Here is an 18232-nt window from a genome sequence, read left to right on the forward strand (position 1 = left end):
AACATCCGAATAATTTCCAACCGGATGTTGAAAATATGGAAGGCGTCGATGGAAACGAAAACAAATCTCACATGCTGGCACTAGAACTTCAAGAAGTGGACACAGTACAATAATGAGTAAAGTGTAAAACCTGAAATATCTAAAGGTACGGACTATAAGCTGAACGATTATTTATATACACCAAGAAGCATAAAGGCAAGCATATTAACCCAATTATTCTTTTTGTTTGGAATGCTGCCAAACAACAAACTGTGACATGTCAACAATAATTGTTGTCAATTATAAAATTTAATATTGTCGGGTACTCACGAAGATTTTTGGTTCTCAACACTTGGATTTTGCAAATTTGTTTAACTTGTCATAATATTTCCCTGTAATTGGATATACAAATCCTTCTCCTTCAAGTTAAAGTCTGAAATTATTAAAGAACAGAAGTACATGTAGTTGCTGCCTGTTTAAAGTTCTGTTGGGCTACTTAAGTCAAACACACACACATATAGTCCCCTAGCTAGTATTTTAACATTTAAAAAATTCTGTTTTGTACGATTAAATTATATACATGGGGTCCCAGTGTCTAATATAACTGGCATACTGGTAAGGGAAACTGGAAGTTTAGCCCGAATCCGGGTCTGTTCGCCCAAAACATACCTGCCAACCTCTGAAACCTTCAAAGAGGGAGATCTTCCTCTCAGCTATGACAGCTGAGGGGGAGATTTTGCGTGAACAACATTTTCAAGCTAAATATATGACCTGTACACTTATTCATCTACAAAACACCAATATGAGTTAATAGATACACTTTATTTCTTCAATTCATGGTTGTATTCTATAAAAGGTGTCCCCCCCTTTTTCAATACATCCAAGTCTCATAACTCGTAACATTCCATATTTTGATTTTGTTGTGAGTCTCACACTAAGCATGGTTTTGAACATCGTACAGACCACCAGAAGCAACCAAAAAGTTTGATTGAACATAATGTGCACAATAGGGATTCATTAATTTATTGTGCCAAGTGAACTAGGTCCAAAAAATTGAAATTTTTCATCTGGCCAATCTGCTTGACATTTGCAGTTATATTTATTCTTTTTTACAATGCCGCTTGGTCAAGACAAAGACCTCTATCTTGTTGGAGCTGACATAGCAGAAATGATATGCGCTTCCTATTAAATCGATCATAAAATTACTGACCAAAGTTTTCAAATGATTGCTGATTGCTTTTAGTTTTTTCTTTATATTGATAGTAAAGAAAAGTCCTGAGAAATACGAACGTGGTCATTCCAGGTTAAAATATCTGAAAGCGGGAGATTTAATACTCCTGTGCCGGGGAGGACTGGAAAGCTAGAGATTTCCGGAATTTAGTCGTTTGCTTGGGAGACTCGATCCGCTCAAAGCAGGGGGGTTGGCAGTTATGGCCCAAAATTACGTTCGCTCCTATTCACGTTCGCACCGCACACGTTTGCACCCTTTTTATTGATTTTGTGCTTAATGTTTTTTATGCCCCCGCTGTAGGGGAGGGCGCATTAAGTCTTACCTTTGTCCGTCTGTATGTCCGTTTGTATGTCCCACAAATTGGTTTCCGTTCTCTAACTCAAGTTTGCCTCAACCAAATGTTATGAAACTTGTACACAATGCTTATTACCACAAAACACAGATTAAGATTGCATTTTGGTGGCGTTACTTTTACTGTTCTAGAGTTATGCCCCTTTACAAATGGAAAAATTGTCGAATTTTTGGTTTTTGTTCTTTAACTTAAGTTTGTTTCGACCAAATGTTATGAAAATTATATGCAATGCTTATTACCACAAAACCCAGATCAAGTTCGAGTTTTGGTGGCATCTATTTTACTGTTTAAGAGTTGTGCTCCTTTACAAATGGACAAATTGCTGAATTTTTGTTTCTGTTCTCTAACTTAAGTTTGCCTCAACCAAATGTTATGAAACTTATACACAATGCTTATTACCACAAAATTCAGATCAAGTATGAATTTGGGTAGTGTCACTTTTACCGTTCTTGAGTTATGTCCCTTTATAACGTTATATGCAAGCTGGGGCATCATCTGTGTCCCATGGACACATTCTCCATTTATTTAATTGTGTTTTAGTTAGTGTATTGCTATAAATAAGTTTTTTATTGTTTGAAACGAAAGTTACATTCTAAAAACGTGAACAGGTTTCCTACTTCATGCACTTTAACTGCTCACAATCATTCAAATCATGAAATTTTTCATTTAAAAGACAGTACTAAAATGTTAAGAGTAACTAGTTTAATGAAATTTAAAAGAACACGTACTAAAATATTTAAAAAAAAACCATTAACACAAATACTATATAATATGCACTAATGTTAACAGTTTATTTAAGAATTAATGTATTAAATTCAAATAACTGTCACAAGTCAAAGTCTACTGTAGCGGAAAGTCGTCAACTGGTTTGTCTGATGGTCCATACAGTCTTCATCAAATCCCCCTAAAAAATATTTCATTTTGAAATTCCTTAATATTAATTAATGAAAATATAAATATTTTGATTTATACATCAAAAACACATCTAATAATTCAATCGGTATTTGAATAGAAATATGATGTGAAGAGACCCAGGGGGTGAACGTGTGGGGTGCGAACCTGTATTGGGAGCGATAGACCCGCATTGGGTTAGCCCTAAACTTCTCTATGGAGGCTGAAAGGAGATTGCTATAATCTGGTGTTGGATTTTGTATAGCATACATAGTCTAGCATTGAGGCTTCTTTGTTCTAGACTTTGCCATCCTAGTGTTGCTATCATGTTGGTCATACATCCAGGTGTTCTGTCTGTATAGTTGTTGGTGACAAAACTTGCCACTCTTTTTAGGCCTTGATTTGACACTAATTTGCCGATATTTTTCTGTATGCAGTGCCCTTAACTACTACCTCTCGTTAGAATTTCGGCCACTGCACAGCACATATGGCTGTAATGTCTGTAGTGAAAGATTTCATCAAATAGTTTAGAATGTATAAGGTTCACTATTATGCATGATGTTTGATATCTGATGATAAATTAAAATATGTCATAGTCTTTTCTTTTGTTTTTTCAGAATGGTGCTATGGGTAGTTTAGAAGGAACATTTGATACTAGCCTCCATGAAGCTGTTCGTTTTGGAGATCTAGATGAAGTGAAAGTAGCATTACAGCAAGGTTATGACCCAAACTTGATTGGTCTGTATCAGTGGAGTGCATTACATGAAGCTGCACATAATGGAGAGGTCGATATTCTAAAATGCCTACTTAAGAATAAAGGTTAGAATAACTGTTGACAGATTTCTGCTGAAATGCAAATAATTTTCAATAGCACATGTCTCTGCATTTCAGTATTTAAAGGTCATGCAATACTTGACCACTGAGGCTTTTACCAAAAAATATAAAAATAAGAAGATGTAAGACACCTATCAATTAGAGGCTAAATGACAAAGATGTACACAACTAAAGGTCACACTCACCATACAACCTTCAACAATGAGCAAAATCCACACTGTATATAGTAACCTATAACAGACCCAACATGACAAAATGTAATAGAATTAAAAAAAATACAAAACCAACTGCATGATTTTATCTAAAAGAATTAAATAAAAAAAAAATATGAAAGACAGCTACCGATGACAAATTCTCGACTACAAGTTCTGGCTTGGAACAAGGCATATGAAGAATGTAGTGAGTGCTACGAAGTTAAATGCCTGCAAAAAATAATACTAGATAAATGAAATTGAAAAAAAAGATCTGTAAATAATTACCTACAAAAAATAGTACTGAATAAATAAGACTGAATATGTTTTTGTGTAAACCTCATCTAAATGCTTGGTTATAGGAGATCCTGACAGAAAGGATTTCTTACAGGGATATACATCTCTTCATTATGCTGCCAGAGAAGATCATGTGGAGTGTTTACAATTGTTGCTGGAGGGAGGAGGAGATTACAGTATATCTAATAACAATGGTACATCATGTCTGGATATAGCAAAGGGACAGTGCTTAGATCTTCTACAATCATTACGTAAGTTCTGTAGATTTTTTTTTATGTTTCACAAGGTAGATTAATTCCATTAACATATAGTAAATTTTTATCCAGACTAAAACATTCGTTGTCACATTTTGGTATCAATCTGGACCAATATTCTGGGCATAATTTTCGCAGAGGGGGTGTCTCTTTTGCCCTGGAATGTGGCATTCCTACGGAGTTAATACAGTCTCAGGGAATAATAAAATTTTATATTAGGAAGGTTTGAAGGACAGATTTTTTTGTTTAGATTATCTCCTTTAAGAGAAATCTACTTATCATTATAGATGATGCTTCTTTGAGGAGTCTCCTTGAAGATAGGAAGGTATTAAATCTGAAAATAAGGGGAGATAATATTAGTCTGACAAGGGCTATTGTAGTAATAATAGAATATACATTTAGGCTCTTTATTGAAGAGAAGAGAAATTTTAAAGGCTTTTATATAAGGCAAAAGAACTTATTCACATTAAATTATTTAAGTTTTCTCATCTTAATTGATTTCATTATCAGGAGCTAAAGACTTAATGCAGTTATCTCTGGAGGATGCAAAGAAAATAACCACAGTAAAGAAAGATATAGATGATGACCTTGACCTTTCAATATCCAGTAGTACTGACCTTAGTATTATTACAGATGAAGAAAAACCACCAGGTAAAATAATTTTCTGCAATGACCTTTTGTTGGCTTATGAATAAAGACAGGAGGTATCTTACCAAAAATTAATCAAAAAGGTCTAAAACTAGTAAAATGTGTGTATATTAATTAATCATTCTTATACGACGGCAAAAAAAATTTGCGGTCGTATTTTGGAATGACGTTGACGTCATCGTCGTCGTCGTCGTCCGAAGATACATTGGTTTTCGCACTCTAACTTTAGTTTAAGTGAATAGATCTCTATGAAATTTTACCATAAGGTTTAATACCACAAAAGGAAGATTGGGATTGATTTTGGGGGTTATGGTACCAACAGTTAAGGAATTAGGGGCCAAAAATAAGCATTTTTATAACTTCCAGACATAACTTGTGTGTTAGTGTATGGATCTCTCTGACATTGTACCACAAGGTTCCATATCACAAAGGGAATGCTGGGATTGATTTTGGGGGTAATTGCCTCAAAATTTTAGGAATTAGGGGCAAAAAACAAGCATTTTTCTAGTTTCATGACAATAACTTGTGTATAAGTGTATGGATCTTTCTGAAATTGTACTACAAGGTTCTATATCACAAAGGAAAAGCTGGAATTGAGTTTGGGGGTAATTGCCCAAAACGTTTAGGAATAAGGGGCCAAAAATAAGCATTTTTCTAGTTTCCAGACAATAACTTGTGTTCAAGTGTATGGATCTCTCTGAAACTGCACTGCAAGGTACCATACCACAAAGGGAAGGCTGGGATTGATTTCGGGGGAAATTGCCTCAAAATTTTTGGAATAAAGGGGCAAAAAACAATAAAATTGAGAATGGAAATGGGGAATGTGTCAAAGAGACAACAACCCGACCACAGAACAGACAACAGCAGAAGGCCACCAACAGGTCTTCAATGCAGCGAGAAATTCCCGCACCCGGAGGCGTCCTTCAGCTGGCCCCTAAACAAATATATATACTAGTTCAGTGATAATGAACGCCATACTAAACTCCAAATTGTACACAAGAAACTAAAATTAAAAATAATACAAGACTAACAAAGGCTAGAGGCTCCTGACTTGGGACAGGCGCAAAAATGCGGCGGGGTTAAACATGTTTATGAGATCTCAACCCTCCCCCTATACCTCTAGCCAATGTAGAAAAGTAAACGCATAACAATACGCACATTAAAATTCAGTTCAAGAGAAGTCCGAGTCTGATGTCAGAAGATGTAACCAAAGAAAATAAACAAAATGACAATAATACATAAATAACAACAGACTACTAGCAGTTAACTGACATGCCAGCTCCAGACTTCAATTAAACTGATTGAAAGATTATGTCTTCATCATATGAATATCAGGCACAATCCTTCCCGTTAGGGGTTTAGTATCATACCATCATAACATATATGAGAAGAACATAACCCGTGTCATGCCAACAACTGGTTTTTAAATAAATGTGTTTAGTGCAGATGCAAAGACCCTATAAGTGAATCAATATCAACGCCAAAATATGCAATCTTTAATGACCTGACAACAGTATCGTAACTATATCCCTTCTTAATAAGTCTATTTAAAGGTTTTGTTAGTTTCAGAGGTGAATACTGACATTTTTGTGCTTTATAAAGAATATTTCCATAAAAAATTGGATGTGAAATACCTGAACGTATAAGAAGTCTGCATGTTGAGCTATATTTACGAATGATGTCCTTATACCGATGATAAAATTTAGTAAATGTTTTGACTAGTTTGTGATATCGAAAACCCTGGTGTAATAATTTTTCAGTAATACATACATTTCTCTCGTTAAAATCTAAAACATTGTTACATACACGAGCGAATCGTACAAGTTGAGATATATAAACACCGTAAGATGGTGACAAGGGAACGTCACCATCTAAAAATGGATAATTAACGATAGGAAATGAAAAATCATCTCTTTTATCATATATTTTAGTATTAAGCTTTCCGTTAATGATATAGATATCAAGATCGAGGAAAGGGCAGTGGTCATTGTTAGTATTAGCTTTATTTAAAGTAAGTTCAACAGGATAAATTTCTTTAGTATACATACTGAAGTCGTCATTATTGAGAGCCAAAATATCATCCAAATATCTAAAAGTATTATTAAATTTGTGTATCAGATGTTGTTTCGATGGGTCTTTACTGATTTTTGTCATAAATTGTAACTCATAGCAATACAAAAAAAGGTCCGCAATAAGTGGTGCACAGTTAGTCCCCATTGGAATTCCGATAACCTGACGATATACGGAATCTCCAAAGCGAACAAAAATGTTATCTAGTAAAAATTCAAGGGCATATATAGTATCAAAGCATGTCCAATTGACATAGTTTTTTTGTTTATTGCTACTAAAAAATGACCTAAAAGAGTTTGAACATATATATTCACATTCTGACTTTTTTCTAGTTTTAGGACAATAACTTGTGTGTAAGTATATGGATCTTTATGAAATTGTACTACAAGGTTCCATATCACAAAGGGAAAGCTGGGTTTGAGTTTTGGAGTAATTGCCCTAAATGTTTAGGAATTTGGGGCCAAGTGGGGCCAAAAAACAAGCATTTTTCTAGTTTCCAGACAATAACTTGTGTTCAAGTGTATGGATCTCTCTGAAATTGTACTGCAATGTACCATACCACAAAGGGAAGGCTGGGATTGAGTTTGGGGGTGATGAATCATAAGGGGGTTCAAAAAATTTGGGGGGGGGGGATTTTTTTTTCCTTTCTTTTTTTCTTTAAAATTTTCCATTTTAAATTGGTTATTTCTGATTTATATATAAAAGCAAATAATAATGATATGGTTTGAATAGGTAAATTAAAAAATTTTAAGTTCTTAGACCACATTCATTCTGTGTCAGAAACCTGTGCTGTGTCAAATATTTAATCACAATCCAAATTCAGTGCTGTATCAAGCTTGAATGTTGTGTCCATACTTGCCCAACTGTTCAGGGTTCGACCTCTGCGGTTGTATCAAGCTGCGCCCAGCGAAGCATTTTATTTAAAATTTAAATACATTTTAAATGCAGCCATAAAGTTCTATTATCTTAGATTTGTTGATTGATGGTGTTTAACACCACTTTCAACACTTAGCTATATCATGGGTTTTGCATGGCTGGCAGTTTTTATTGGTGGAGGAAGCCTTAGAGAAACACAATCTTTGGCAATCCTTGTCCCTCAAGATCAGAGTCCAATTTACCTGCCTAGAGGGGGTTTAAACTCATAACCTCAGTGTGTTAACTGACTAGTGATCACTGTAGATTAATTTACTCATACTTTATAGACCATTTGGCCACAGAATTCTTGTATGAACTTAATAAAATTGAGAATGGAAATGGGGAATGTGTCAAAGAGACAACAACCCGACCATAGAGCAGACAACAGCCGAAGGCCACCAATGGGTCTTCAATGCAGCGAGAAACTCCCGCACCCGGAGGCGTCCTTCAGCTGGCCCCTAAACAAATATGTATACTTGTTATATATATATGCACTGATTTAACAATTATAAATTATCTCATCTCAGATCTGAACCTCTATAAATAAATGTAATTAGTAATACTATTCTCAGTATATTTTAAAAGAACACTTAATGTATTTATTTATTGTTGATATGTATATATAACTTTTGGTATTTTGGTCAGAGTTTTCACTTAGGTAAGTGTATAAGTTGAGAACATGCAGAATGCTTAAGTGATGAAACAATTAAGACAGTGAAATATATACGATGTTATATGCTGGAAAAAAATTGTTTCATGAATGCAGTTGGAATATTCTTAATTATTTATGGTTAGAGATTGAGTTTAGCTCTTATTAAGCGAGTTAAATTCATATGTACTCTGACTAAAGGGAAATCAAAGTATTTTTCTATAGGAGTTCCAGTGTCAAAGGGAAACGACTCTCTTTGCAGGATTTTGTTAAGTTATATCAGTGTTCTCCCCAGATATTTCATTTAGCATCCTGGTAAACAGGGAAATTTGTAAATACCATCTTGTTTCTAAATATTATAGCATCACATCCATAACACAATCTATAAGAAAATTAATTCAGAAAGCTTCACATTCAAGAAATATAACATCACATTACCATGATGCTAAAAGGCCCTGGGGAGAACACTGAGTTATATATTAAATCCATTAATCTTTTGCATCAACCATGCAACATGATTAATATAAAACCTTTAAAAATAGTTATTCTACAACTATTTAATGTTGAAAGCTTAGGTTATCATGGTATGTAAATTTTAAAAGTTTTAAGATTTTGAAGGAGTTTTTATTTTGCAATTTGGAAAAGACCATTCATAGTGTTGTTAGAAGTTTTATGCAGCTGAAGTAGCAAAACCTTTATTCTTTATTGGACGATTCCACAGGATTGAATATCTAGCAACACATAGTGCGATTATTTCATCAATTAGTTTTTCAAAATAGCTATAATCAATATCACATGGCGGAGTTAAAAACAGTGTTCATAATTGTTGTTATTTTTTTTTTTCAGCAATTGGATATATCCACCTGACATTTGAATACAACTCTAAGAAAAGTTCTTTAAAGATCAGAGTATGGCAAATTACAGACCTTCTGTTACCTCCTAGTAAGTAGATAAGGAATTAAAAAAAAACGGATGAAAAAGGCAGTGCTGACAGAGTAAGAAATAGGCAGGATATACAAAAGCCCTTTAATGCTTTGTCTTTTTTCATTTATAGACCTTTGATTTTGATTTGTAGGTCATTATTTTTGGATCAGAAACTTAATTTGAATAATTTCATGTTTTTGATGATGGATTTGGGATACTAAAGGTTACCAAGCTTATATGTACTGTGAAATCTAAACTGAGATGAAAATAAAAAAATTGCATAAGTTAAAATTTAAGCCTATTTACTGCGATCAATTATACATTTTTTTGCCTGCAATAAAATTCTTGTCTCAGCTATTTCTAAATATATAGAGTAGTCTCCCCTATTCCATTTTTCATTTCAGTGAGTTTTGAGGTTGCACTTTGACAAGATTACTGGTTCACCAACTATGCCTCTATTCATGAGATATTTATATTCATTAGACATTTCATTTTGTTGTTTTTTTGTTTCCAAGATATGATTCTCATGTTTTATCTTTACATGCTTTAAGACACTACAAATTTACTGGTCTAAATACAGTTTGATAGCAGTAAAATATTCCCATAAAGTTATGAGGTACTTTTACTGTCATGAGTTTACTACCACAGGGGTTCAAATTAGCGGTGGTCCAAGGTCCGTGACCTTCCACTGTTGCAATTGGACTTTCGTTTTGGTTACTAGTTACGCCCGACGGACCTTCGATTTTAAAGGAAATAAAAATGATCTTTGCTGACCTTATAATATCTGTATCGTCATTTTTAAGCCATATTATTAATGAAATTGAGATAAAAAAATGTTTCATCCCTGACCTTGCCGACGAGTGATAAAAGTTATTTTTAACCTTGTATTCTTGGAAACACCAGGTTATAAATAGTTGCGAGAAGTCATGTGACAAATCATTTAATCATATAGACGTTTTCAAACAAAATGAGTCCGTTTCACCAGAGACATATAATACAATGTATTATATGTCTCTGGTTTCACTTTGGTGTCACTTCTTCCAAGAGAAAGCCTGAAGATCATGAACGGTCTTCAACCACAGGCACTTGTTTCTATTCATGGGAAGGTCGACTATCCATAAATATAGAAGGATATTCAACCTTCCAATGGATAGAAACAAGTGCCTGTGTCTTCAATGTCTTCAAAAGAAATTAAAAGAAGATCTCACTTAAGACCAAAAATGCGATCGTGAAAAAGGGGAACAGACATTTAAGCCCCACTGGAAAATCGATCGAACCGATATTTTGATGAATCAACTTGTCTAATGTCATGCACACACTGCCAGAAGTTCCCCAACCATCCAGAAAGTAAGGGGAACACAAAATCTTAAAATAGACCCAATAAAAATATATGAAGTGACATTCAGCATTTATCTTATCTATGAAAGTGACCCAAATTTTAAGTCTAAAGATTAATTGTCAGACACTAAACTTGGACAATGTATTCTCAAGCAGCAATGTAAGCCTAATCAGTTAAATAGATATAAGGTTCTTTTCAACACTGCATACAGTATTGCAAAAATGGGAAACCCTTCAGTGACTATGAATTTAGTCTCCGTTGAAATCCAGTGCAAAAATGGTGTTGATGTGTAAGCAGTATTTCAATATTGAAGGTTGTAAACTGTTTATTCGCTGAATAGCCCATTATATGAGAAACGAAACATCACATGCAGTTAAAATATGATGAAACAAACTAACTTTACTCCAAAAGCACATTAATTTTGTATCTTATTGAGTTATGAAATATTTCATGCAAAAGTAGGACCTGGGATTTAGGTTGTGGACCTTTTAGTTTGGAGTGTCAAAGGTCCTGGACCTTCCAGTACAAAATGTTAATTTGAACCCCTGCTACCAGATCTAATATCTGATTTCCATCCGTTTATAATATATAAATGGTTTTGTATTTCCTTTCTAGTTTTAATACAGACATATGCTGCTTACCAGTACACAAAAATAAAAATAAAAACAACATTCTCACAATACCTGGTACTTTTTATTTACTTCATAAACCTCAAAAACATTATACGAAAGTAATAAACAAAAAAAGTATAAAATTTATGACAAATATTGAATGTGTTAATCAAAACTGGTTAATGACTGTGGTGTGTTATTATAGACAAATGTTCTTTATTCTCAAAACTACATATAGTATAGTTACAGAGAAAATATACAAATGTACATATAATTACAATTATTTGTATGTTAAAAGATTAATATATATGAAATAGGAAGACTGACCTCCACATACTCTACCTCTAATAAGAATAGTTTTATAATACAATTGGCCGATTCAGTAATTCATCTTTTGCCCTTGTAAATTACATTGTTTAGTTTCAGCATCCTCAAAAATGATGTTTTGAACTCTTGGCTTATCAAAACATCAAAAGAACTGACATACCAATATATTCCCCCAATCGGAACATCAAAACATTGACATTCCCACAATGCAGCACTATCACAGAATTTATTCTCATACTTTGAGCAATTATACAAACTACCTGATTTTTATTTATCTGGATTTCATGGACAATATAATATATTTGTACATGTATATCATGGTAATTTCATTATTGATTTTATTTTCATATAATTTTCTTGTCTTTTAGCCAATACATAAATCATATAATTTTCTTGTCTTTTAGCAAATACATCAATCATATAATTTTCTTGTCTTTTAGCCAATACATCAATGATTCACTCTCTGTTTATCAAATCCTACCTCATGCCTGACAAGAAGAAAGATTCTAAAAGAAAAACCGAGGAGGTGAGGGTGGATTCATCAGAGGCTCATGTAAAGACAAAAAGTTCACATCTTAGTGTACAGCATGTATATTCACCATCCACATTCAAATTCACAAAACCACTCGAGTATGATTGTATTGCGAAAGACATGATTAAGGAGCGAAGTGTTCAGATTGAATTGTGTTTGACACAGAAATATTCAAAGCGAAGTTTTCTCATAGGCATGTTTCATATGAAGTTGAAAGATGCAGTCAAAAAGATGGTTCGAGAGAAATATCCCCTGATTCCTTGTATGAATCATACAATTCCTGCCAATATGAAAGTTTACTGTGCTTCAGAGTTGAAAATAACTAATTCTAAGAAAGTGTTTTATAGCAATCCTGATGTTAGAAATCTGTCTGATGCCATGTCAGATTGTTCTAGTCGAGCAGCTAGCAATCCTGACATGCATGAGGTTAACTTGGAAATTGAATCTGAATTGTCACCAGTAAAACTGGAAATGTCAGAAATTCAAGATTATGTTTCAAATGAACAGAAAAAACAAAAGGAAATTGAGAAACAACTCCTGACAAAAATCCCTGGATTGACCGATTTAAATTTTGACATAGCAGAAGATGTGCAATCTGGAGAAGGAGAGCTCTTATCTAGAGTTGTTGATATTACAGATTATGGAGATGAAAGGGAGGTCAAGAGAAAATCTGCCTTCACCTCAGTTTTGAAATCTAAACTTTCACCGAAAAAGAAAACTGAAGTACAAAACATAGCTAGCTCACAGCAGCATAGTATAGAACTTGATGAAAGATTATCTCCACGATTTGTGGAAGATTGGAAATACCAAAATATTAAGGATCCAGAACAACACATACCAGAAACTAAGATTAATATACCAAATAAACATGTCAAGATTAAAGAGCCTGTAAAAACTAAAGCAAAGGAAGAAAAGGATGAAGGTCAGAGTTCACGACCTGAAACTCCAACGTGGGACTATTATGATTTAGACTTAGAACCAGTTGAAATTGCTATAAATGACTCATCACCAACTTCTGATGGAGCTCAACCAATTTATCTCCCCATGGATACAACCATGGGAATTAAAAAACAGAAAAGTGAAATGACCAAAGGTCAACAGAAAGGTCACCGAAAGAGTGCAAAACGAAAAGACAAACCAATACCCGGAAAAGCTGTTCCACAGATCATTATTACTGATGCTGAAAATGATAGGAATGAAAATAGGAAATCTTATGAATTTGTTACACCAAGAAATGTAACAATTGAAATGGGAGTTGACAAATTGTCAAACCAAAATAAATCAAATGCTCAAATAACAGTGACTGCTGATGTTCACTTGCCAAAAACAAATCTTGAGAGAAGTGAAAGTACAACGATTGAGATTCAAGATTCAGATTCATTTATCATTGACTTAGAAGACATAGACTCGATAACGCCATCTCCAAAACTAGATTTATCAGCAAAACAATCCATTCCTATGCAAGTTTTTATTGATGAAAATTATGACAGTTTCGACGAGGCCAGTATAGAAGAAATTCGCCACCCTTATATTGTGTCTAAAAATAATGATTTGATTACAGAAGTATAAGTTCTTGGTGCTACAAAAATACTTTTTTCCAATTCATGTAAATTTTATTCTTCCATAGTTTTTCATTGATTATGCATGAATAGAATCAACAATGCTATGGTTTATATTTTAACAAGAATCTACCATTATCTTTGAATTTTAAGCAATAATTTTTACTATTTATTAATTTTTTTATTTTCTTAAATTTTGACAAGTTATAACAAAGGGCTATTCTTTTGGAATGAAATAGAGATGGTAGGAAGGGATGCTTTATTTTTGGACATATGTTGTTTTGGTAATTTATGGATAATTTTTCTTTTGATGTGTTCTTAAGTCTATTGAATGTAATGTAGGTTGTTTGGGGATTTTGCACTTTGGGATCTTCCCTTTCTATCTCCAATGTCTATTTTAATAGAATAGTCCTAATGGTAAACCTTTTAATGGGATTGTTACGAATAAGTTTCATTTTTTACAAAGATTTTAAAACTCAAATTAAATTTATAAAAATGTGTGTTCTATTCATAATATGTATAGGGGGAAAATAGCTGCTAATTATAAATATTTATGCAAATTTATGTAAATTTTCTATATAAGTGTACATTTATCTCAGGAACTTTTTTGCCATTACAGACCACTCGAATTCATAGGGCTATATATATAAGGCATGCTAGAATGCAGATTGAATGTAAGTTTTTTTATTTGGATAAACGTATAGGGTTGGCACCTTCAAACTAGTTTTACCCCGCCACATTCTGTATTTGCCTGACCCAAGTCAGGAGCCTGTAATTCAGTGGTTGTCCATTGTTGCTGTATATCATATTTGTTTTTCGTTCATTGTTTTGTAAATCTGGTTGTTAGTTTTCTCGTTTGAATTGTTTTACATTTGTCATTTTGGGGGGCCTTTTATAGCAGTCTATGCAGTATGGGTTTTGCTCAATGTTGAAGACTGTACGATGACCTATATTTGTTAACTTCTATGTCAATTGGTCTTTCTGGAGAGTTGTCTTATTGGCAATCATACCACATTGTCTTATTTTTATATCGTTATTGGCATGCTATGAAACAAAGTTTTGCAACAGAACAAATCTAACCAGATAGTTTTAGGCGTAATTTGAAAAAATTTAAGTTGTAAGTAAATGCTAGCAATATTTAATCAAAATCTCATGTATCATGTGTAGGTAGCAGGAAAGGAAAAATATAAATTCTTCAATACATACACTTATCTATAGAGAAAGCGTTTGGCTCATTTTATATAGTATTATATACACATTTCATGACATATAAATGGAATATTGTTATAAATTGTTTCAAGGTTAAAAATATATTTGGATGATTAATATTTATATTCAATGTTGTGACAAAAAGTTATGAGTAAAAATTATGTTATAATTATAATATAAAGTTACTACTGAAGCTTATGTACATGTAGAACAATTAATACTATTAATAAATTTATCCATTTACTTGATTTAATGACTTGTACTTTTATAGTATGGCATGTTTTTTCACCTTGACCTATTTCACCAAGACTATACATTGTTGACCAAACACATGTACATTTTGTACTGTAACTAAGCTTTTTTAATGCTTAGAATATATTTAGACACATTAATGTCAGTATAATCCATAGTAAATTATATAACACATCATATTCATAGAATTACTGTGTTAAGATTTGACTGCCAAAATAGTAACCAAGGTTGGCGCTTAAGTACACAACCTGATGGGGAGTGCATTTTGTTTTCAATCAATGTTAGTATTTTTATATAAGAATTTTTTTTTCTTATTTTTATACCAAGTTTAACATAGTGCAGTGGCATTTTGTTTTTGTGTCTTCGTAAATGGTGTTTTTATCAATCAGAATTGCCAAACATTGATGTCAAAAAGATACAACACCAACCATTAATAGTACATAATTTTGTTTCCAATTCTTTCAAGTTGATAAACCGTTTGTAAAATGTAGAACTAATTGATATGACTAAGAACAATCACAGATTAGAAAATCTGACAGTGTTTGATAGTTTAACAAAAGATTTATCTAAATCTACGAATACTAAAACATGTTTGTTAGTTCTTATTAATTTGTACTAATTGATATTATTAATCTGTGCAATAATTGTATTTATTTCTAAGCTGCTGGCAGCAAAACTATTATTTGTTATTTTAAAATAATATTACTTGTTGTGTCTCAAGTTATGATTTTTATCTGTGCATTGATGTTGAAAAACTTTTATATTGTTTTTGAAATTATCTTAATTACTGTTTGCAATGGTTGAATTGATGCTTTTGTTAATATTTTTTCTTGATTGCTTATGGATGACATAGGTGTTAATCTTGTAGATTCAGGGTTAACAACTTGTATGAAGCTTTTTTTCAGACTTTTCAAGGTTAAATTTCGAAAGGTAGCATGCTTTATTAATCTCAAAATTAGTAAAGTTTATCCATTTCAGTGGCGGATGCAGACATTTTCATAAGGGGGCAGCTCTAGTCATGCTTCAGTGGTCCCTAAATAATCAACCAAATTTTTCCCACAAAAGGGTGGCCCGGGCACCCTCTAGATCTGCCTCTGCATTTGACCTTATACCAATTGTGTCAATTGTAAAAAAATATTGTATTTTTGATTGGAAATCAATTTTAAAGAAATGTCAATATTTTTTATTGACAATCAATTGTAAACAATTTCCAGTACAGGAATACCTGAATATGTATTCAATATAAAAAATCTTCATTTAAACAATGTGAATACATAGTAATTGGAGTGTGGTGCATTTTTGTTCAAATTTCTTTGATGATATTACATATAAATGCCATAAATTTGCTGTGTTTCTTAAGCTTCAGCACATTCATTCCCAAAACTATCTCAAACATCAGGAGTTTAAATATAACTGTGAGAACATCCTCATGCATGGTCACAAAATATTGATCAATTACAGTTTATGAAGTGCAAATATGTTCCTGAAATTGCTGATTTATCAAAACTTTTTATATTTAATCCCATGTATATTTTTGTATACCACAAACCGTAAAAAAGGAATTTACCCTAAAACATCTGTAAATTTCTTCAATGTGGTACATCAAATATAATTTACTAATTTAGCATTCAAGGTAAAAATTGGTATATCCTTATATATATTTATAGATCTATTCTAAATTAAACAGATAATGACTGGATTATCATGAGTATTGCTTGACTTGTCTTCCAGTAGATTTTATATAATTATATATATATAAATATATACACATACATATGTATTCATGTTTAAAGAAGTGAAATTGTTACTTATATAAAATAGTTAAATCCTGTTCAATATTTGTCTTTATTGTCAGAATGCGAATCATAATGATGTTTATCCAGTGGCTTTATATTTAAACAGGTAGAAAACCTGGATACATCATGTCTTGTATACAAAGGCCTTATGTTCTGAAGTTTCTATCTGGCATATATCTGTAGTACATGTACATGAGATCATTTTTATGGCTCATTTAATGCTAAAAAAAGGGTAAAGGATTTTTTTTACAAGTGATTTACTCACTAATTATGAGTAATTGGACAACTATTTATGGTATATATAGAATCATTGCAAGGTAAACATGTAGTGTTAGACAGGGTTCACCGGACCTTAACCTTTTTTCATGGATCAATGATCATGTTGAGTTTTCTTGCTGAGGTCCTTTTCTCAGAAAAAATAAGCAATAGGTAAAACTTTATTCTGTGTATTGAATGATTGTAAAGTGTACATGTTGGTCATGCAGGGTTCATCTGACCTTGACCTCATTTTTATGGTTCAATGGTTATCATTAAGTTTTTGTCTGCTATGTCTGTTTCTCAGATAAGTACTCTAAGTAATTGTTCACCAATTGGTGTATGGAATGATTGGATAGTATACATGTCAGTCTGGAAGGATTCATCTGACCTTGACCTCATTTTAAGGGTTCATTGGTTATCTTTACGTTAAGGTTGTAATTTTTGTTTCTCGGATACTCTAAGCAATAGGTCAACTAAATTTGGTGCACTGAATGATAAGGTGTAACTTTGTCTGTCTGTCGGGGTTCATCTGATCTTGAATCATTTTCATGGATCATGGATAATGTTAAGTGTATGTGATACCTGAAGTAAAACCTTGATTTGTAAAAGATTTGAACATAAAATTAGACCATTATTGACTGTCTTGGAGGTCTCTTGGTACAGTGTGCTTGCCTTGAGGGAGGTCATGTGGTTGATTCTTGGCTGGGTCAAACCAAAGACTTAAAAAATAGTATTTTCTGCTTCTCTTCTAGGCACACAGTATAAAGGAGTAAGAGCAAATCCAGTCGTCTCAAAAAGTCAGAATAATATGTCCTAGTAGGGTAAAAGTTTGTTGGTCTGGAACAAAGCAGGGTTCATATTTATTTCACATTAACATGTTCTCATCCTGAATATGCATTTTATTTGCCATTGGACATTAAACAACCATCTATCATCATCAATCATGATCAGTAAAGCAGGCAAGAAATTTCAGGATGTGCACTATTGTTCTGAATGAGGTTCCACTAGATTTTTTTCAGAAATATTAAACTCACTTGATTGCAAATGAGTGACATGAGTTTATTATAGTAAAGATAGTAACTATTACTGTTATCTGAAATGCATCCATTGTTGA

At 32.8% G+C, this 18232-nt stretch overlaps 1 protein-coding gene across 1 annotated transcript; it reads left to right on the plus strand.

Moving 5' to 3' along the window:
- The first annotated feature begins 13 nt into the window (after nucleotides 1-13).
- On the plus strand, nucleotides 14-16900 carry LOC127719477 (uncharacterized). Its single transcript, XM_052225626.1, has 6 exons — nucleotides 14-145; nucleotides 3071-3272; nucleotides 3841-4026; nucleotides 4540-4680; nucleotides 9158-9253; nucleotides 11953-16900. The coding sequence occupies exons 2-6, from the start codon at nucleotides 3080-3082 to the stop codon at nucleotides 13611-13613; spliced, it is 2277 nt and encodes a 758-aa protein (XP_052081586.1). The 5' UTR covers nucleotides 14-145; nucleotides 3071-3079; the 3' UTR covers nucleotides 13614-16900.
- Nucleotides 16901-18232: the final 1332 nt, after the last annotated feature.

The sequence above is a fragment of the Mytilus californianus genome, unplaced genomic scaffold, assembly GCF_021869535.1.
Source record: "Mytilus californianus isolate M0D057914Y unplaced genomic scaffold, xbMytCali1.0.p SCAF_11, whole genome shotgun sequence".
NCBI classification, from domain to species: domain Eukaryota; kingdom Metazoa; phylum Mollusca; class Bivalvia; order Mytilida; family Mytilidae; genus Mytilus; species Mytilus californianus.